The sequence below is a fragment of the Dipodomys merriami genome, unplaced genomic scaffold, assembly GCF_024711535.1.
Source record: "Dipodomys merriami isolate MVZ:Mamm:240054 unplaced genomic scaffold, mDipMer1.0.p SCAF_4, whole genome shotgun sequence".
Classification (NCBI taxonomy): Eukaryota; Metazoa; Chordata; class Mammalia; order Rodentia; family Heteromyidae; genus Dipodomys; species Dipodomys merriami.
The window spans coordinates 4,161,642-4,176,467 of record NW_027205603.1 but is presented as its reverse complement, the minus strand read 5'-3'; the positions used below and the strand labels follow the sequence as shown (position 1 = coordinate 4,176,467).

Here is a 14,826-nt window from a genome sequence, read left to right as displayed (position 1 = left end):
GTACCTGTGAAATATGCCTCGGAGACACTGAACTTTATTCGAAATATTTTACCTGCAGTTTTTAAATGCAACAGAGCAGCAACCTAGAGTTCTGTTTCTGTCAAACCTGAGCAGAAAAGCTCTAGAAGAATGAAGCGATTTTCCAAGGATGGCTTTGTGCTGCTCTCCAAAGGGCTGATGTCAGCTTTTGCGTTCAGAGTCATTAACCAGCAGTTTACTTGGATAAAGTTTCCCTGGGGCTCACATGCTAAAAGCCTGGTCCCAGGATCACGCTATTGGGAGCTGGTGAGACATTTATGTGGTGGAGCCTACTGAGAGACCTTTACGTCTTAGGTGTATGCTCTGGGGGCAATTGAGACTCCCAGTCTCTTCTTCCTTTTGCTTCCTGGCAGCAAAATGAGCAGTTTGCTATATCATGTGTTCCCTGTCATCAATACCTGACACCTCCACCAGTGACCTAAAGTCATAGGTTTTTCCAATCTTGGAAATCTCCAAATTGTGAGTCAAAGTCACCCTTTTCTCCCCATAAGTTAATTACCCTCAGGTAATTCATTATAGTCAATGAAAGCTGACTAACACACATGGTGTCCTCAGTCTGGGATTTAGAGAAAAGAAGACAGATTCGAATGTTGGCTCTTCTAAGTACTGGTTGAATGACACTGAAGAAAGTCTCTCTCCTCGAGGCTGTTTTGTGAATTTTATAGAGATATTGTAATATGTACTATATGCTAACATGTATAATATATAAAACACACAGGTGGATGGGTGGAATGGATGGGCAGAAAGACTGAAGGGAATATATCAAGAAATGGGTGCATAAATAGGTAGATGGATTTAGATATGTAGATATATAGATACTAGAGATAGAACACCAAGTACCAGTTGTCTAACAACCATTAAATACCAATTTCCATATCCTTACACCCTTCCTCTCTCTCTCTCCCTTTTTTTTTTTAACTTCATCTAATCCTTCTCAGGTCTTTGGCTAAAGCCTTCTCGACTAGGAAAGCAGCTGCTCAGGACCAGGAAGAACAATGCAAGGGGCAGAGAGAAGGAGAAGAGTCCAGAGAAGGAGTCCGGAGGGACTGCCCTCTGTCCCACACTCGAATCATGAAAATGAAGTAAATATTTTTGAATGTTGTGAAAAGTCTCAGAGTTACCCACATCGTCACCTAAGCTTCTAAGAAGAGAGGACAAGAGATGCCGTCACGGTCGCTTATTTTGTGCTTTGTGTTGTGATGATAGAATGGACTGGACCTGCCTTTAAACTTGCCCATATTTCTGAGCATCTTGCCCAGCCACCCTTAACTCTAAGAACAGCTCCAGTGTCCCCTGAGAACTGCTACTCAAAAGCCTGTGTGTTATGGAAGAATTCTTGTATGTAATTAGGCCACAGTGTCAAAAGAATGAACAAAACAACTCCTACAATGGAGTATCCTTCCTTTCAACACAAGTCTCTGACTCACAGGGACCACCAGGCAGCCATTTTTTTTATCCCTTTTATTTTTGTCCACTTTTTTTAAATCCCATTTATTTTTGTCCATTTAGTGAGCAAACAGGTCAGAGCACATTGTCTGGCTTTCAAGGTTAGAATGATCAATGAGACCTAACTCAATACACAAATGCAATCCAATGACCTCATCAACCATCAATATGATGACTGAATGTGTCTATCAGTATAGTTCCAGAGCTTTCTCCTTACACATTTAGATGACAGCAAGCTGGAGAAAGTAGGGAGGGCTCACATATTAAAACTATGTGTAGGGCAACCCCAACAATGGTCTGTCAATGAAAATATAACAGATAAATGCCTTCTTCTCTAAGCCCTAAGGTTTGGATAATGTCTTCAAAGCTGAGAATGGGTATGCAGATTAGGGGAGTACTTGAGCAAGAGAGGAGGGGACTATTAGAAGGAAATAGGTAACGCACTGCTTACAGTTTATGCTCAGCTGGAGGTGAAGACTGAGGGATGGGAAGGAGAAGAAAGGAGGGATAGGGAGAACAAATGGCTCCCTCCTGCCAGTGTGAGACAGAAGGGGCTTAATCAAAGGAGCCAACCCTTTGATTCTTGCATTAGCCACTGGGACAGACAACACCACGAGAAAGTCTGGGTCATTAGCATACAGGCCACCAGCCTCTTCCTGATTGGCTGGCCATGAAACTGACAAGGATCAGAGAACACTGAACAACCATTTGGAAGCTCAGCGCAACTTTTGGCAGTGAACATTCATTCTCATGATTAATGGTGTTTCAGGAGAGAGAGAGAGAGAGAGAGAGAGAGAGAGAGAGAGAGAGAGAGAGAGAGAGAGAGAGAGAGAGATGGGGGAAGCGGACATCCAGTGTGGAGAAGATTAACATCTTGCTGTACGGGTGGATTCTGCAGCCCAGGAGGATTTCTTAATTTTTACATTTAACTTTGTCTTGTGCATGGTTGGCTTCATTCTCTCTCCTGGGCTTATTTCCTTCTCTCTACCTCATCTCCATCTTTTCTCCTTCCTCCTGCCTTGCACCTTCCCCTTCCTTCTTCTAGTTATGATGGAAAGGCAGACAGGTAGACTAGCAATTGTGTTGCTAGTGCCTGTGCACAGGACTCCCCTAGTTCCTGGCCACTCACTACACACCCCACTGTCCTAAGCTCCCACTGAAACCCCTACGATTCCCTTAACAGACAGGACAGACTCCAATGCAAGGTCTGACAATGTAGGGAGGAGAGAAGCCGGAAAGGGGTCACAGGGTACTGTGCTATGTGGACTCACATCTTGGGATCCCTTATAACTACCTCCACCAGACATGCAGGCTGGAATCTCTCCTCTGCTTAATCACAAAGGCTTTTCAGCATTAATTAATTAGTTGGTACTGAGGTTTGAGCTGGGGCCTCACAGTCTACCACTTGAGCCATGTTCCAGTGCTTTTTTGCTTTAGCCATTTTTCAGAAAGGGTCTCATGTGGTTGTTCATGCTGGCCTTGGGCTATGATCTTTATGATCTTCCTACCTATGCCTCTTGCACAGGTAGGAGATGACAGTTTAAGTTACAATGGCTGGATTATTTATTGAGATGGAGAACACATATATATTGTCTATATATAGTCTCTCTCTATATAGACATAAATAGACATATATTGTGAGTGTATACAATATATTAAAATATGCTTATTTGTATATATACATACATACACACACTCATATATATATACATGCGTACATACATACATACTGTTCATACATACATAGAACTGTTCATTAGACTGGACTGGATCTCTCTGGGCAGATTGCTGCCTGTCCTCCAAACCCAGGTGGCTGTCCCCTGCTTGTGAAGCTTCCTCACGCAGCTCAGGGCTTAGTCCCAGGCCACTTCATGACAGCCAGGAGACTGGATTGTAATTTATGTGTTTACTGTCTGTTGTCTCCAGAGCCTCTGAGGCCAGCATGGTAATGAATCCATCTCAGTACCCCATCAGATTGTCTGACAAGTATTAGGTTCGGTAAATGTTAGTAAAGTGAATGGCTGCCAGTCCCCTGCCCTGCCTGCTCTAGGCTAAATAGCCCCAAGCATACATCAAGGACAGTTTCTAGGAGATGATAGGAGGGTAGAGGCAATAAAATTTCTTCCATCTGGCTGGAAGCTGTGCCATTTAGGATGCGAAAGTGGTGCCTATTTGTTATTCCTTTCCAAATTCTCCTGATGTCCCTCACTATCCTAGGGTCTGTATAAGATGGCACCACATACACTGGAAGAAACTATCTTGCTTAATGTCACTGGCAGGGAGTAGCTCCCATGACCACCTAACTGTGGAATTTCTGTATCTCAGTGGCACTGTTGCCTCATCTCTCCTCCATGCTCTGCACACCTCCTTTAGAAACAGAGTATTTTGAGAAGATGTGGTAAGTTCACTGGCATTCCCAATCCAATCTCGTCTCTGAGGTGGTTGAAAGAGGGTCAGGAGCCCACAAACAAGTCTGAAATATGCCCTGCAGGCCTTGCATCTGAGGCCAATACTAAGGGGACTCACAACCCACAGAGGACAGGTAGCAGGCACAGGAAGACTTCGTACAGATGACAGGTGGGACCTACAGAGCTTTCTGAGACTCCCTGGAAAACAGCCAAGCTGAAATGTAATCAATAAACAAAATCGGCAAATCTGGGAATTGTCAGCAATCATCTATGCCTACTGAGCTAAAAACCATGATGCTAGAAGGCAGAAGGAAACAGCAGGTGGTGGGTCTTTAAAGTAGGAGAAAGGAGGGGCAGAGGAAAGGATGGGTCCATAGCCGCTGGACAGACAGACAGACAGACAGACAGACACACACACACACACACACACACACATTGGCAAAAAAGGGGAATCTGAGGACTATGACAGACTTTATAAACAGTTAAGTCCACCAACTTCATCCCTTAACTGCCTGCCTGTAAGGAAAATGTCTGCTTCTAATTGGATGCTCACAGAACATGTGTTTATGGACATGCATGTGAGCAACAGAGCCAGCTGTGATTTCCTAAATGAACCTACAGTGTTCCTCCCTCCCTCTGTTTTTCTCTTTTACACACACACACACACACACACACACATACACACACAAACATGCACACACACATATTCTTTGAAGTACACACACACACACACACACACACACACACACACACACACACACACACACGCTTCTTTCAAGTTCTGGTCAATGCACTGAATCTGAACAAAATGCATAAAACAAGCTCGATGTCTGTTACTCACACTTGTAATCCTGATTGCTCCAGAGGCTAAGATCTGAGAATTAAGGTTTGAAGCCAGCCTGAGCTTGAGCAGGTAAGACTGTGAGACTCTCATCTCCAACTAAGAACCACAAAAGCTGGAAGTAGATCTGTGGCTCAAGTGGCAGAGTTCTAGACTCAAGCAAAAAAGCTCAGGGATAGCACCTAAGCCCTGACCAACACACACACACACACACACACACACACACACACACACACACACACACACACACACACACACACACACACACACACACACACACACACACACACACACACACACACACACACACACACACACACACACACACACACACAGAATAAATAAGTCTCAGTTTCTAACTTTCTAAAGCCAAAGTCCAGTCTGTGGGCTCAGGGTGGCTTGAATGAGGCAATGCAACAATGTGACATAGGAATATAGCCAAATGATGGCTGTCAGCTGTCAAGGCCTGGAATAATCTTATTTATGCCAGCACTCCTCCTGCCCACCACTGTGACACTCTAGGCTTGGGCCTGGAGATTATACTGCTTTCTCTTTATGGGGGCCTGGTCTCATGCTCCTTCCCTGCACCATATGCATTCCAGAAAGTCAGCTGTCAACTGTTCAAAGGAATGAGGACTGCCTTGGTGAGAAGTATCTTTTGTCTCAGGAAATGAACCTAGCATGCAGATGAAGCAGGCCCAGCCCCATGCTCACAGAGCTGTGAAGCTGTCCACGTGGGCAGCTCAGCACGTCTGGAACCTCACTGTAAAAAGTGAACAATGAAGGAAGTCAGGAAGAAGGAAGGAATTGCCATAATTATTTTGCATCAAATTCTTTGTAGGCAGAGAGATCAGAGGTCACGGCCAAGGCTGGCTGAGCGTGTCTAGCCTGTTCTCATGCCTCTGGCCTGCCTCCTCTGGTGTGGCAGAAAGATCTGCAGGATTTTCCTCAAGTTCCATAGCAGGAAAAAGCTGTCGTTTTCTCTGCAGCATGTTGCATCCCCGAAAATCACTTAGGGAAATAACCAAAAGGTCAACAAAATAAATACCAAGAAATTTTGGGTACTTGAAAGAGGTGGGGTGAGGTCAAGCAGATAAATAAAGAGAAGAGGGGGGTGGAGAATGCAGTCAAAAATTCAGTGCATATCCTATACAATTAAGAAAAATGAGGGAAGGGGGAGGGTGGGGAGGGAAGGGTAAGAATGCTGAAAGTGGTGACATTCATCAAGACACACTGTATTCATAAAAGTTGAATGGGAACTCCTTTGTACAACTACTTAAGGATAATAAAAATATTAAAAACAAAAATCTCCTTGAAGGTATGATCTGAGTTCAGACCATGATATGTTCAGTGACTCTTGAGAAAGGAAATTTATTTTCTTGGAACTTGTGCCGGACCAAACCCATCATATTGGATGTGTGCCAAGACATTCCATTTTCTGTTCCCCTCAGTAGCCTATGCTATGTGGGTAAAGATTGCTTTTTTCAATGCTCCAAAGGGAAGATCTAAGTGATGGCAATGGGTGTGGGGAAACTGGAACCCTGTGCGTGGCTGGTGTGAACATAAAATGCTGCTGTGGTTATCAAAACATAGGATCCAGCAGTTCCACTTGTAGATTTATTTATATACCCCAAAGAGTCAAAAGCAAGGATTCAGCCAGGTACTGGAACCTCCTAGCTTACAGCAGCATTGTTTGCAACAGCCATGATGTGGGGAAGCAAATCAAATGCTGGTTGACAGATGAGTGGGGTACACACACTCCTGAAGCAGGAAAGAAACTCTAGCATAGGCTACATTAGGCATAACCTAATCGGTGCTATCAGTGATCAGTGTGAAACAGGTCAGGCACAAAGGGACACATTCTGTGTGATTCCACTCATAAGAATCCCTTAAGGAAGTCTGATTTGTAGAGGCAGAAAGTGGAGTAAAGACTTCTAGGTGCTGTGGGAAGAGAGTATGACGTTTACTGACACTTACTTATAGAGGCTTACTTTTGGATAATTTTTTTACAGAAAGCTTTAGAAATGGATAATAGTGATGATGATGATGATGCAATCTTGAGAATACACACAATGCCACTGATTTGTACCCTTAAACATGGCCAAAATGGCAAACTTCATGTTAATTATAATTTGCCACAATGCAAGAAGGGGTGAGGGGTGATGGGCAGGCATCAGTGACTCACACCTGTAATCCTAGCTACTCAAGAGACTGAGATCAGGAAGCCTGCGATTCAAGGCCAGTCCCAGTATCCACACAAATCTCTTCTTAACTAATAGCTGGGTACAGTGGGGGCACACTTGTCACTTCAGTTATGTGTGAGGGTGAGATCTAGGGGATTGTGGTTATAGGTGTGCCCAGAGAGATAAGACCACGAGATTTCATCTCAGTGGAAGAATCTGGGTGTGGTGGCACATACCTCTTACCCCAACTATTATGGTAAGTATAAAATAGGCGGACTGCAGTCCAGGCATGAGTATAGGTGAAAAACAAGGCTTATCTCAATAATACCAGTGTAAAAAAAAAAAAACAGGGCTGGAGGCATGGCTTAGCCAGTAGAGTGCTTGCAAGTACAAGTCCCTGAGTTTAAGTACCCAGACCTGCCAAAAGAAAAAAAAAAAAAAGGAAAGGCAGTAGGAGGAGAGGGGGAGAAGCCAACGTGACAAACAAAACTTACAGGATATAGGCAATCACTCCAATGGACCAGCAGTCAACGGCTTTGCTGTAAGGCTTCTGGGCAAGAACTTCAGGAGCTGTAGGATGACAAAGAGACACAGGCCTGACAATGTAGATACCCAGGACTGTAGACAATGATGAGGGTTCTATAGTCTGGAGTTTCTGTGTTCCCCATTTCCTATGTGGACGAACAGCCTATGAGTCTAACAAGTGAACAGAGGGCTGGGGCCCAGTTCATTGGCAGAGCAAATACTCTATATGCATAAGGGCCTGGGTTCAAGTTCAATGCCAAATAGCAAGGATAAAGAAGAAATAACAATCACAATAATAAATGACCCATGTTATCAGTTGGCTTTTTTAACTAGAAAAAAAATACAAAGGTAGGTGTAGGGGTGTGTGTGTGTGTGTGTGTGTGTGTGTGTGTGTGTGTGTGTGTGTGTGTGTGTGTGTGTGTGTGTGTGTGTGTGTGTGTGTGTGTGTGTGTGTGTGTGTGTGTGTGTGTGTGTAATTGGCCAGTCTTTAATGGGTGGCTTTCAAATGGCAGTACTGTGCTAACCCAGACTGGCATGAAAGGGGAACAGTGGATCAAGTTGGGGTATGGTGTACAGGATTTCACCCCAACTAGACCCACAGCGGTGTTTCTGGCCCTCGTGCAAGGCCTTGTATGGTGCTGTGGGGACAATGCCTCCCTCCCTCTGCTGTCGAGGAACTCAGACTCTGTCTAGCATCGGGAATCCTGCTTGAAAGGCTGCTCTGGCTCATTCCCTGAGGTTTGGGGGTGACTGGGAGGTATTTGTCAACTTTCCCATTTCACTGCTAGCTGTGAAGCAGGAAAATTAAATGCTACTTCCTCTCCCCTGTTAGTCTTAAACCTCTATTCCATGGGCAGTCAGCCCTCCTGGGGCCTTGGCTCACCTAACACCATTCCTGTCCTCCCTGACCCTGGCTTTGTGGCCACAGCGGGATGTCAAACGTCCACCCTGTGTCTGGTGCCTTGCAGGGTCTGAAGGTGGCGCTCAGTGTGTATTTGTGCACAGGACATATACACCATATACACAAAACTGTGAACTGCACTGACAGGCCAAATCTTTCTTTCCCTGTAAACATTTCTGCCTGAGATGTCCTCAGAGCACAGTTTCCAGAACAGTAAAGAGGGAAGAGAATATATTAGCATCGCTGGCAAGGCCCAAAGCTACGTATGCACTGAATTATGTGCTTCTATGGGCTTTTGGGACATTGGATTGCTTACCCAGCATTCTTGGGGTGAAGACCATATCACAAGAGGCATAATTTCTAAATTACAGGTGAGGGGCAGAGGCACTAGTGAGTGAATTAGCTAGCCAAAGTGATCCACACTGGGATTATGAGAGTGTAGCCCCTGGTTTTGGTTTGTTTTTTTTTGTGTGTTTGTTATTTGTTGTTGTTCAGTCTCATTAATTCTCCTATCTCTGGCTCCCTATGAGTAGCTGGGATTATAGGCATGTACCCTTGCCTGGTCCACAGTTTTGTTTTCTTTCCCCAAGAGTAAACAACATGGCCATGCTTTCTTTGCAGCATTCTGCCTCAATGCAGTAGCAAAATAGGTAAGAAAACTAGAACTCACGGGAAGTCACCCACTGGGCACGCAGCCCTTGGACAGTTCATGGCACTGATGCTTTTTTCCCTGCTCACCACGTATTTCTCAGACGATCCTATGGGAACCAGCGGCGGGCAGCATTGCCATAGTAAATGCCTTTCTGATTTAGGAGCTGTGCCCTCTCTCTGGTCTGCTGTGCTGGTCAGATGGCCATGTGGGCACTGCATGAAGTGACTGTGTGTGTCTGGAATCTCCAGGGCCCTGGTCAAGGCTAGACTGAAAGTTCATCAGAGACAGCGAAGGTTCAAAGAGCACCCATGACCAGGTTCCCTCTCATAGAGTCAACATAGATGTCAATAGTGTGGAGCCACGCTGGTGGCTGGAGGTGCTCCCTGGCCTCTTTCAGGGCCCCACAGGGGCCACCAGCGGGATGACAACCAGCCTGGTCCAGCTACTCCGCTGAGCCAGGTATCAGATGGGACAGAGGCACAGGCTGTGAGCCCAAGGCCAAGAGCACAAACTCGTGTCACACACGAGGCGCCCTATGGTGACACAGGGACAGGACATAGAAGGAAACCGATGGCAGCAGCTCTGATAGCTATTTTTACAGGGTATGAGCCAAGGCTGGGCTGATGGCCCAAGTCACCATGCTCACAGCGTCTCTCGGGGTCCCATTCTCTCCATCCCATGGATTTCCAGTGCCATGGGTGGTGGCGGAGTCTTTTCACATCTGTCTCCACTCCTCAGCTGTCACAATCAGGGATTTACTAGAACCGTCTACACAGGCAGAGACCAGCACACCTCAAACGTTTCAGCTTTCTGACAAAGCCACCAACATATCTGGCAGCAGAGGGAGGCAAACAAGTGACTGGTTTATATGTAGCATGGCATGTGGGTGTGACTTTAGAGATTCAGATCCTTGGATTCACAGACTGACTACCATTCGACGATTTTTAAGTTCTGCAAGTTTGTCAGTAGGGAACTTCATAACATCAAAAGACTTGCTAGTCTGGCTCACAACTCCTGTTATCTTAACTACTCAGGAGGCTGAGATCAGAAGATCACAGTTTGAAGCTAGTCTGGGTGGAAAAGTCTCTGAGATTACAACTCTAACTAATCAGCAAAAAGGCTGGCCTAGAGGCTGGGCTCAAGTGGTAGAGCATCAGTCATGAGTCAGAAAGGTGAGAGGGAAGCTCTGAGTTTAAGCTTCAGAATCAGTAAATACACAACATGTTTGCTTTTTTGGATCAGTAGCCTGGCTATGAGAAGGAAAGTTCTAAATGATCAATAAGTAAAATATCAAGATAAGAATCTTTTGGGTGGAGATGTATATATTTAACCCAAACTATTCATGTTCTTTTTGGCATTGTGTCTTGTGTGACAACAAAATAAACTTCAAAAAAACCCACTCTAACAATTGGAAAAAAGCAAAGCATTTGTTTTCTAATGAAGTTCTAATTGCATTTAGAAACACATGCAGAAGTATAACCTAACAATAAAAAAACCAAAGCAAACTGCCTTGGAAATAACATTCCCGCCCACTCCAAATATCTTAAAAGTTGTATAATGGCCCATACGCCTACACTCTAGATTCTAATTTCACTTATAATGTGACTGTGGAAACTAACGATGTTTTGAAACAGGGTTTGGGAAATGTTTCCCAGATCTCTTTCAATGGCTTCTCTTTATCTCACAGACATTCTTCAAAGAAAAAAGAATCTCAGGTAATGAAAACCTTCCTGGCGCTGGTGGTTCACACCTGCAATCCTAGCTACTCAGGAGGCTGAGATCTGAGGATCATGGTTCAAAGCCAGCCTGGACAAGAAAGTCCATGAGACTCCTATCTTCAATTAACCACCAGAAAACCAGAAGTGGAGCCGGGCCCACAGTGGTAGAGCACTAGCCTTGAGCAAGATTGCTCAGGGGCAGTGCCTAGGCACTGAGTTCAAACCCCATTACCCACAACAACAACAAAATCCATCACCACCACCACCAACAAAAAACTCTCCTGACAATGTGAGAGAGAGCTCCAATCACAGAGAAACCCAGCGACCTGCAGTGATATTTTCTCTCTTTTGTTCTCTGTGTGCAGCTGGCCTTTGAGAGCCCGCCTCCTCCAACTTCCTTAAGTGGAATTAGCTGTGGTGCCACAGGCATCACTGGAAATGCCACCTGTCACCCACTGACACTTGAGAAACTGCTAAACCTCATTATTATGCTATCAGTCTCATTCCACTTAAGAGTTCTGCTCACGCTAGAAAAAAGAATGACACCATCTACTGTGTACAAGTCAATGAGGCACAGGGCAGGGTCTGCCGGACCTGGGAACCTACCAGGGCTCTGTAAGCCACGCCCCCTTCAATCACATGCCAGCAATGCTGCCTTAAGATGCTGGAGAATTCATGTTCTCTTCCGAGCATCTGCCGTAGCATGCATGTGACAGATGACCCTGTACAGCCCACACCTTGTAATGAGGAAGGCTTTTGATCAAAATAAAATAAATAGAGCTCTTCATAAGGAGAAGAGTTATTAAAAGGCTCCTGGCTTGCTGGACAGGCCATCAGCCCCAAGGCATGGTCCCCTGACACAATCTAGTGTAGAGAGAACTGTATGGGTGGCAGGACGAAGTCCCTGGGGGCTGCCAGCATCCATAGGGAGAGAGAGGGACTGCAATGGAGGTGTTGAAAAGGGATAGATGCGAGGTAGACAGCAGGTCTCCCCTTCCTGTTGTTCCCTTGGCTTAGTCAAAGCTTAAATGCTGGTATAGGGATATCTCTGTCTGGACAATATAGAGGGCTGGACATTTGGGTTCCCTAGTCAAAATCTCCCATGGTTCCCAGTGTACCATCTATTTTCCCTACTGTCAGCAATCCTGTTGTCAAATCCAGACTCCTGCTGCTGGGAGCCAGAGATGTGGCTCTAGTCTTTATATGATCAGGATTCAGCCCGCTGTGGTGGGCCGACATGTGCTTATTCAAGCAAACCCACGTCACCATGCACGTCATCACTATGAAGAGAGGACGCATTCCACATGCCACACAACCCAGGCACAAATACACTTAGCTGCCTTGAGTATTTGTGGTTAGCAGATACAAGGAATAAGAGAGAATAAGAAGGAATAAGAGAGAGAGACAGAGGGACAAATGGATTTTGGAGGGCCAACCCTGTCTACTGAGAAAAACGATCACTAAACATCTTTCTATGGGCAAATGACTCCTGATGGGAACTTAGGGGGTACATGTGCCAGTACTGCTCCTAATTCCTGGAACTGGTGTGTCAGTTAAAACCTTTCCTCAGAGGGATTTCAGAATTACTAGGTTTAGTGCTAATGGGCTGTTATATGATCTCTTGGAACCTCCTTCCCCCACTAGAACTTGGGTGCTATGAATTCAGCTCTCTCTGTGATTCCTTTTAGAAACTAAGATCAGTAAATTGAAGTTTGTCACCATGTGAACCACGCTGCCTCAGCAGAAGGGCCCATAAGGCCTTGGAGCAGTCTTTGGATAGAGAGGGTCCTCTAAATCCAGGCTTCTCTCCAGCTCCTGAGAAAACAGTAGGTTTAGAATTTGAAATAACTGGGTCTATGACTGTGTGACTCACTATCAACCAACACATGGAAATGTCCAGTTTGTGGGCAACGATTTCTATAATCCAAGGTGTTTAATATCGATTCAAAGCAAGTGTTCCTAGTAAAGGGAATGGGCATCAGAGATTTGGGGGGGGAGAAACAGAAAAATTTCCAGGAGTTGTTATCTGCTCATGTTCCTTACTGTCAGGTGCTCATGAAGGAGGAAAGACATTCTTACTCTTCCTGGGTGCTCTAGGACGTGTGCAATGGCAGCTTCTGCTGAGATCTTGGAGGAAACTGACCTCATGCTGCTGCCACGTTCAAGGTAGTTTGTGTCCCTCTAGGCCTACCTGGTCATCTAAAGTTGACCACCTCTACTGGGCTGAGGACTGGCAGCATTGGGAAGGAGGAGAATGTTTCAATGCCAGAAGATACAAGCCAAGGGTCTAGAACCAAGGGGAGCTGGACAGTGTAGATCCAATCATTCATTTCCTCAGCAGTCATGGATATCAATAGCATTGGGTCAAGTGCTGTCCTGGGCTGGGTGTTACTGTAGGTCTGGGATCTATGGGATGAAGAAGCAGTTTGGCTTCTTCCCCATAGGAATCGAGAGTTCTGATCCTGGGGGGCTGAGTTCAGACCTCACCACAGACAGACCCCAGAACCAAGTACTATAGCTGCCTTCCAAAGGAAGAAGAGGATGAGACAGACAAGATTACCAGATGCAATAGAAGGTATCTGATTTGGGCAGCACTGGGTTTGCATCAGGGCTTTGCACTTGCTGGGCAGACTCTCTACCACTTGAGCCACACCCCAGGACAGCCCGAACCATGACCCTCCTATTTACATCTCCAAAACAGCTAGGATGCCAGGTGTGTTCCACTATACCCAGCTTACTGGATGAGATGGAGTTTTGCCAACTTCTTGCCCAGGCTGGCCTTGAACCTTGATCCTCCTATCTCCACTTCCCAAGCAGCTGGGTTACTGGAATGACCTACTGCACCCAGACAAGGAGAAGTATTTTTGATTTTTACATCAAATTCATTCTCTGTAAACCTCTGAAATTTTTGTACTTCCTCTGAATAAGTCTTTATCTTCTGGGTTTGAATCAGAGTTTGGAATTATAGGGTGGGCTGTATGAAAGGTTATCTTAGAGAGTTCACTCTCTGTCCACGCCTCAGATTCCTTCTGCCCTGGAGTGATACTTTCTTGGAAAAAGAATTTGGCTCCACTGGAAACCAGTGTGAACTCTCCTGGTAAGGAGAGTGTAGAAACCTGGGTCACAGATGATTTCTAGTCAGGAAGACACAAGAAGAAATATGGTGCCCTTGTTGGGGGTGGGGTGAGTGAAAATAACTAAAATCAAATTCCAGGCCAAGTGAAGTAGCTCATGCCTATAACCCAGCTACTCAAGTTGTTCATCCCAGATCAAGATGCTTAGATAAAGTCAGGCAAAAAGTTAATGAGACCCATTCTAACCAATAAGCAGGGTGCCTTGGTACACACCTATTATCCCAGCTATTTGGAGATGTAAATAGGAAGACTGGGTAAAAATATGAGACCTTCGCTGAAAAATAGCTAATGCAAAAAGGGCTAGGAATATAACTCCAGGAGCCAAGCACCAGCCTAGCAAGCAGGAAACTCTGAATTCAACAGCACCCCACCCAAATCAGAGTATTCCAGAGTTAGTAACACTGAAGAGGTGGCAAGGGTTATTTTAAATGGCAGGGGAGTACGGCAGGAGAGACAGATGAAGGTGGCCTGCTCAGAGACCATAAATAAAAAATTCTAGAGGCCCATTGAGAATATAATCCAGCTTTGAGTTATTCTGGAGGTAGAATTCATCTCCAGAGAGAAATTCATCACAAGAGGGGCAGAAGGTTCTAAGACAGCTCTGGTCTCCTTCCTTCCTTCCTTTCTTGCTTCCTTCCTTTCCTTCCTTCCTTCCTTCCTTCCTTTCTTGCTTCCTTCCTTCCTTCCTTTCTTGCTTCCTTCCTTCCCTTCTTCCTTGCTTCCCTCCTTCCTTCCTTCCCTTCTTCCTTCCTTCCCTCCTTCCTTCCTCCCTCTTTCTTTTCTTTTTCTTCCTTTCCTTCCTTCCCTCCTTCCTCTTTCCTTTCTTTATTTTTCTTTCCTTCTCTCCTTTCTTTTTTTTCTTTCCTTCCTTCCTTCCCTCCCTCCCTCCCTTCCTTCCTTCCTTCCTTCCTTCCTTCCTTCCTTCCTTCCTTCCTTCCTTCCTTCCTTCCTTCCCTTGCTTTCCTCCCTCCCTCCCTCC

At 45.4% G+C, this 14,826-nt stretch overlaps 1 protein-coding gene across 4 annotated transcripts in view; it reads right to left on the bottom strand.

Moving 5' to 3' along the window:
- Positions 1-14,826, bottom strand: part of Camk1d (calcium/calmodulin dependent protein kinase ID) — a 322,858-nt gene that overhangs the window by 26,698 nt on the left and 281,334 nt on the right. For all 4 annotated transcript variants that reach the window (XM_069990366.1, XM_069990369.1, XM_069990368.1 and 1 more), the window contains exon 6: positions 7,412-7,487. In XM_069990366.1, the coding sequence (XP_069846467.1) occupies positions 7,412-7,487 (76 nt within the window). The remainder of the gene's footprint in view (positions 1-7,411; positions 7,488-14,826) is intronic.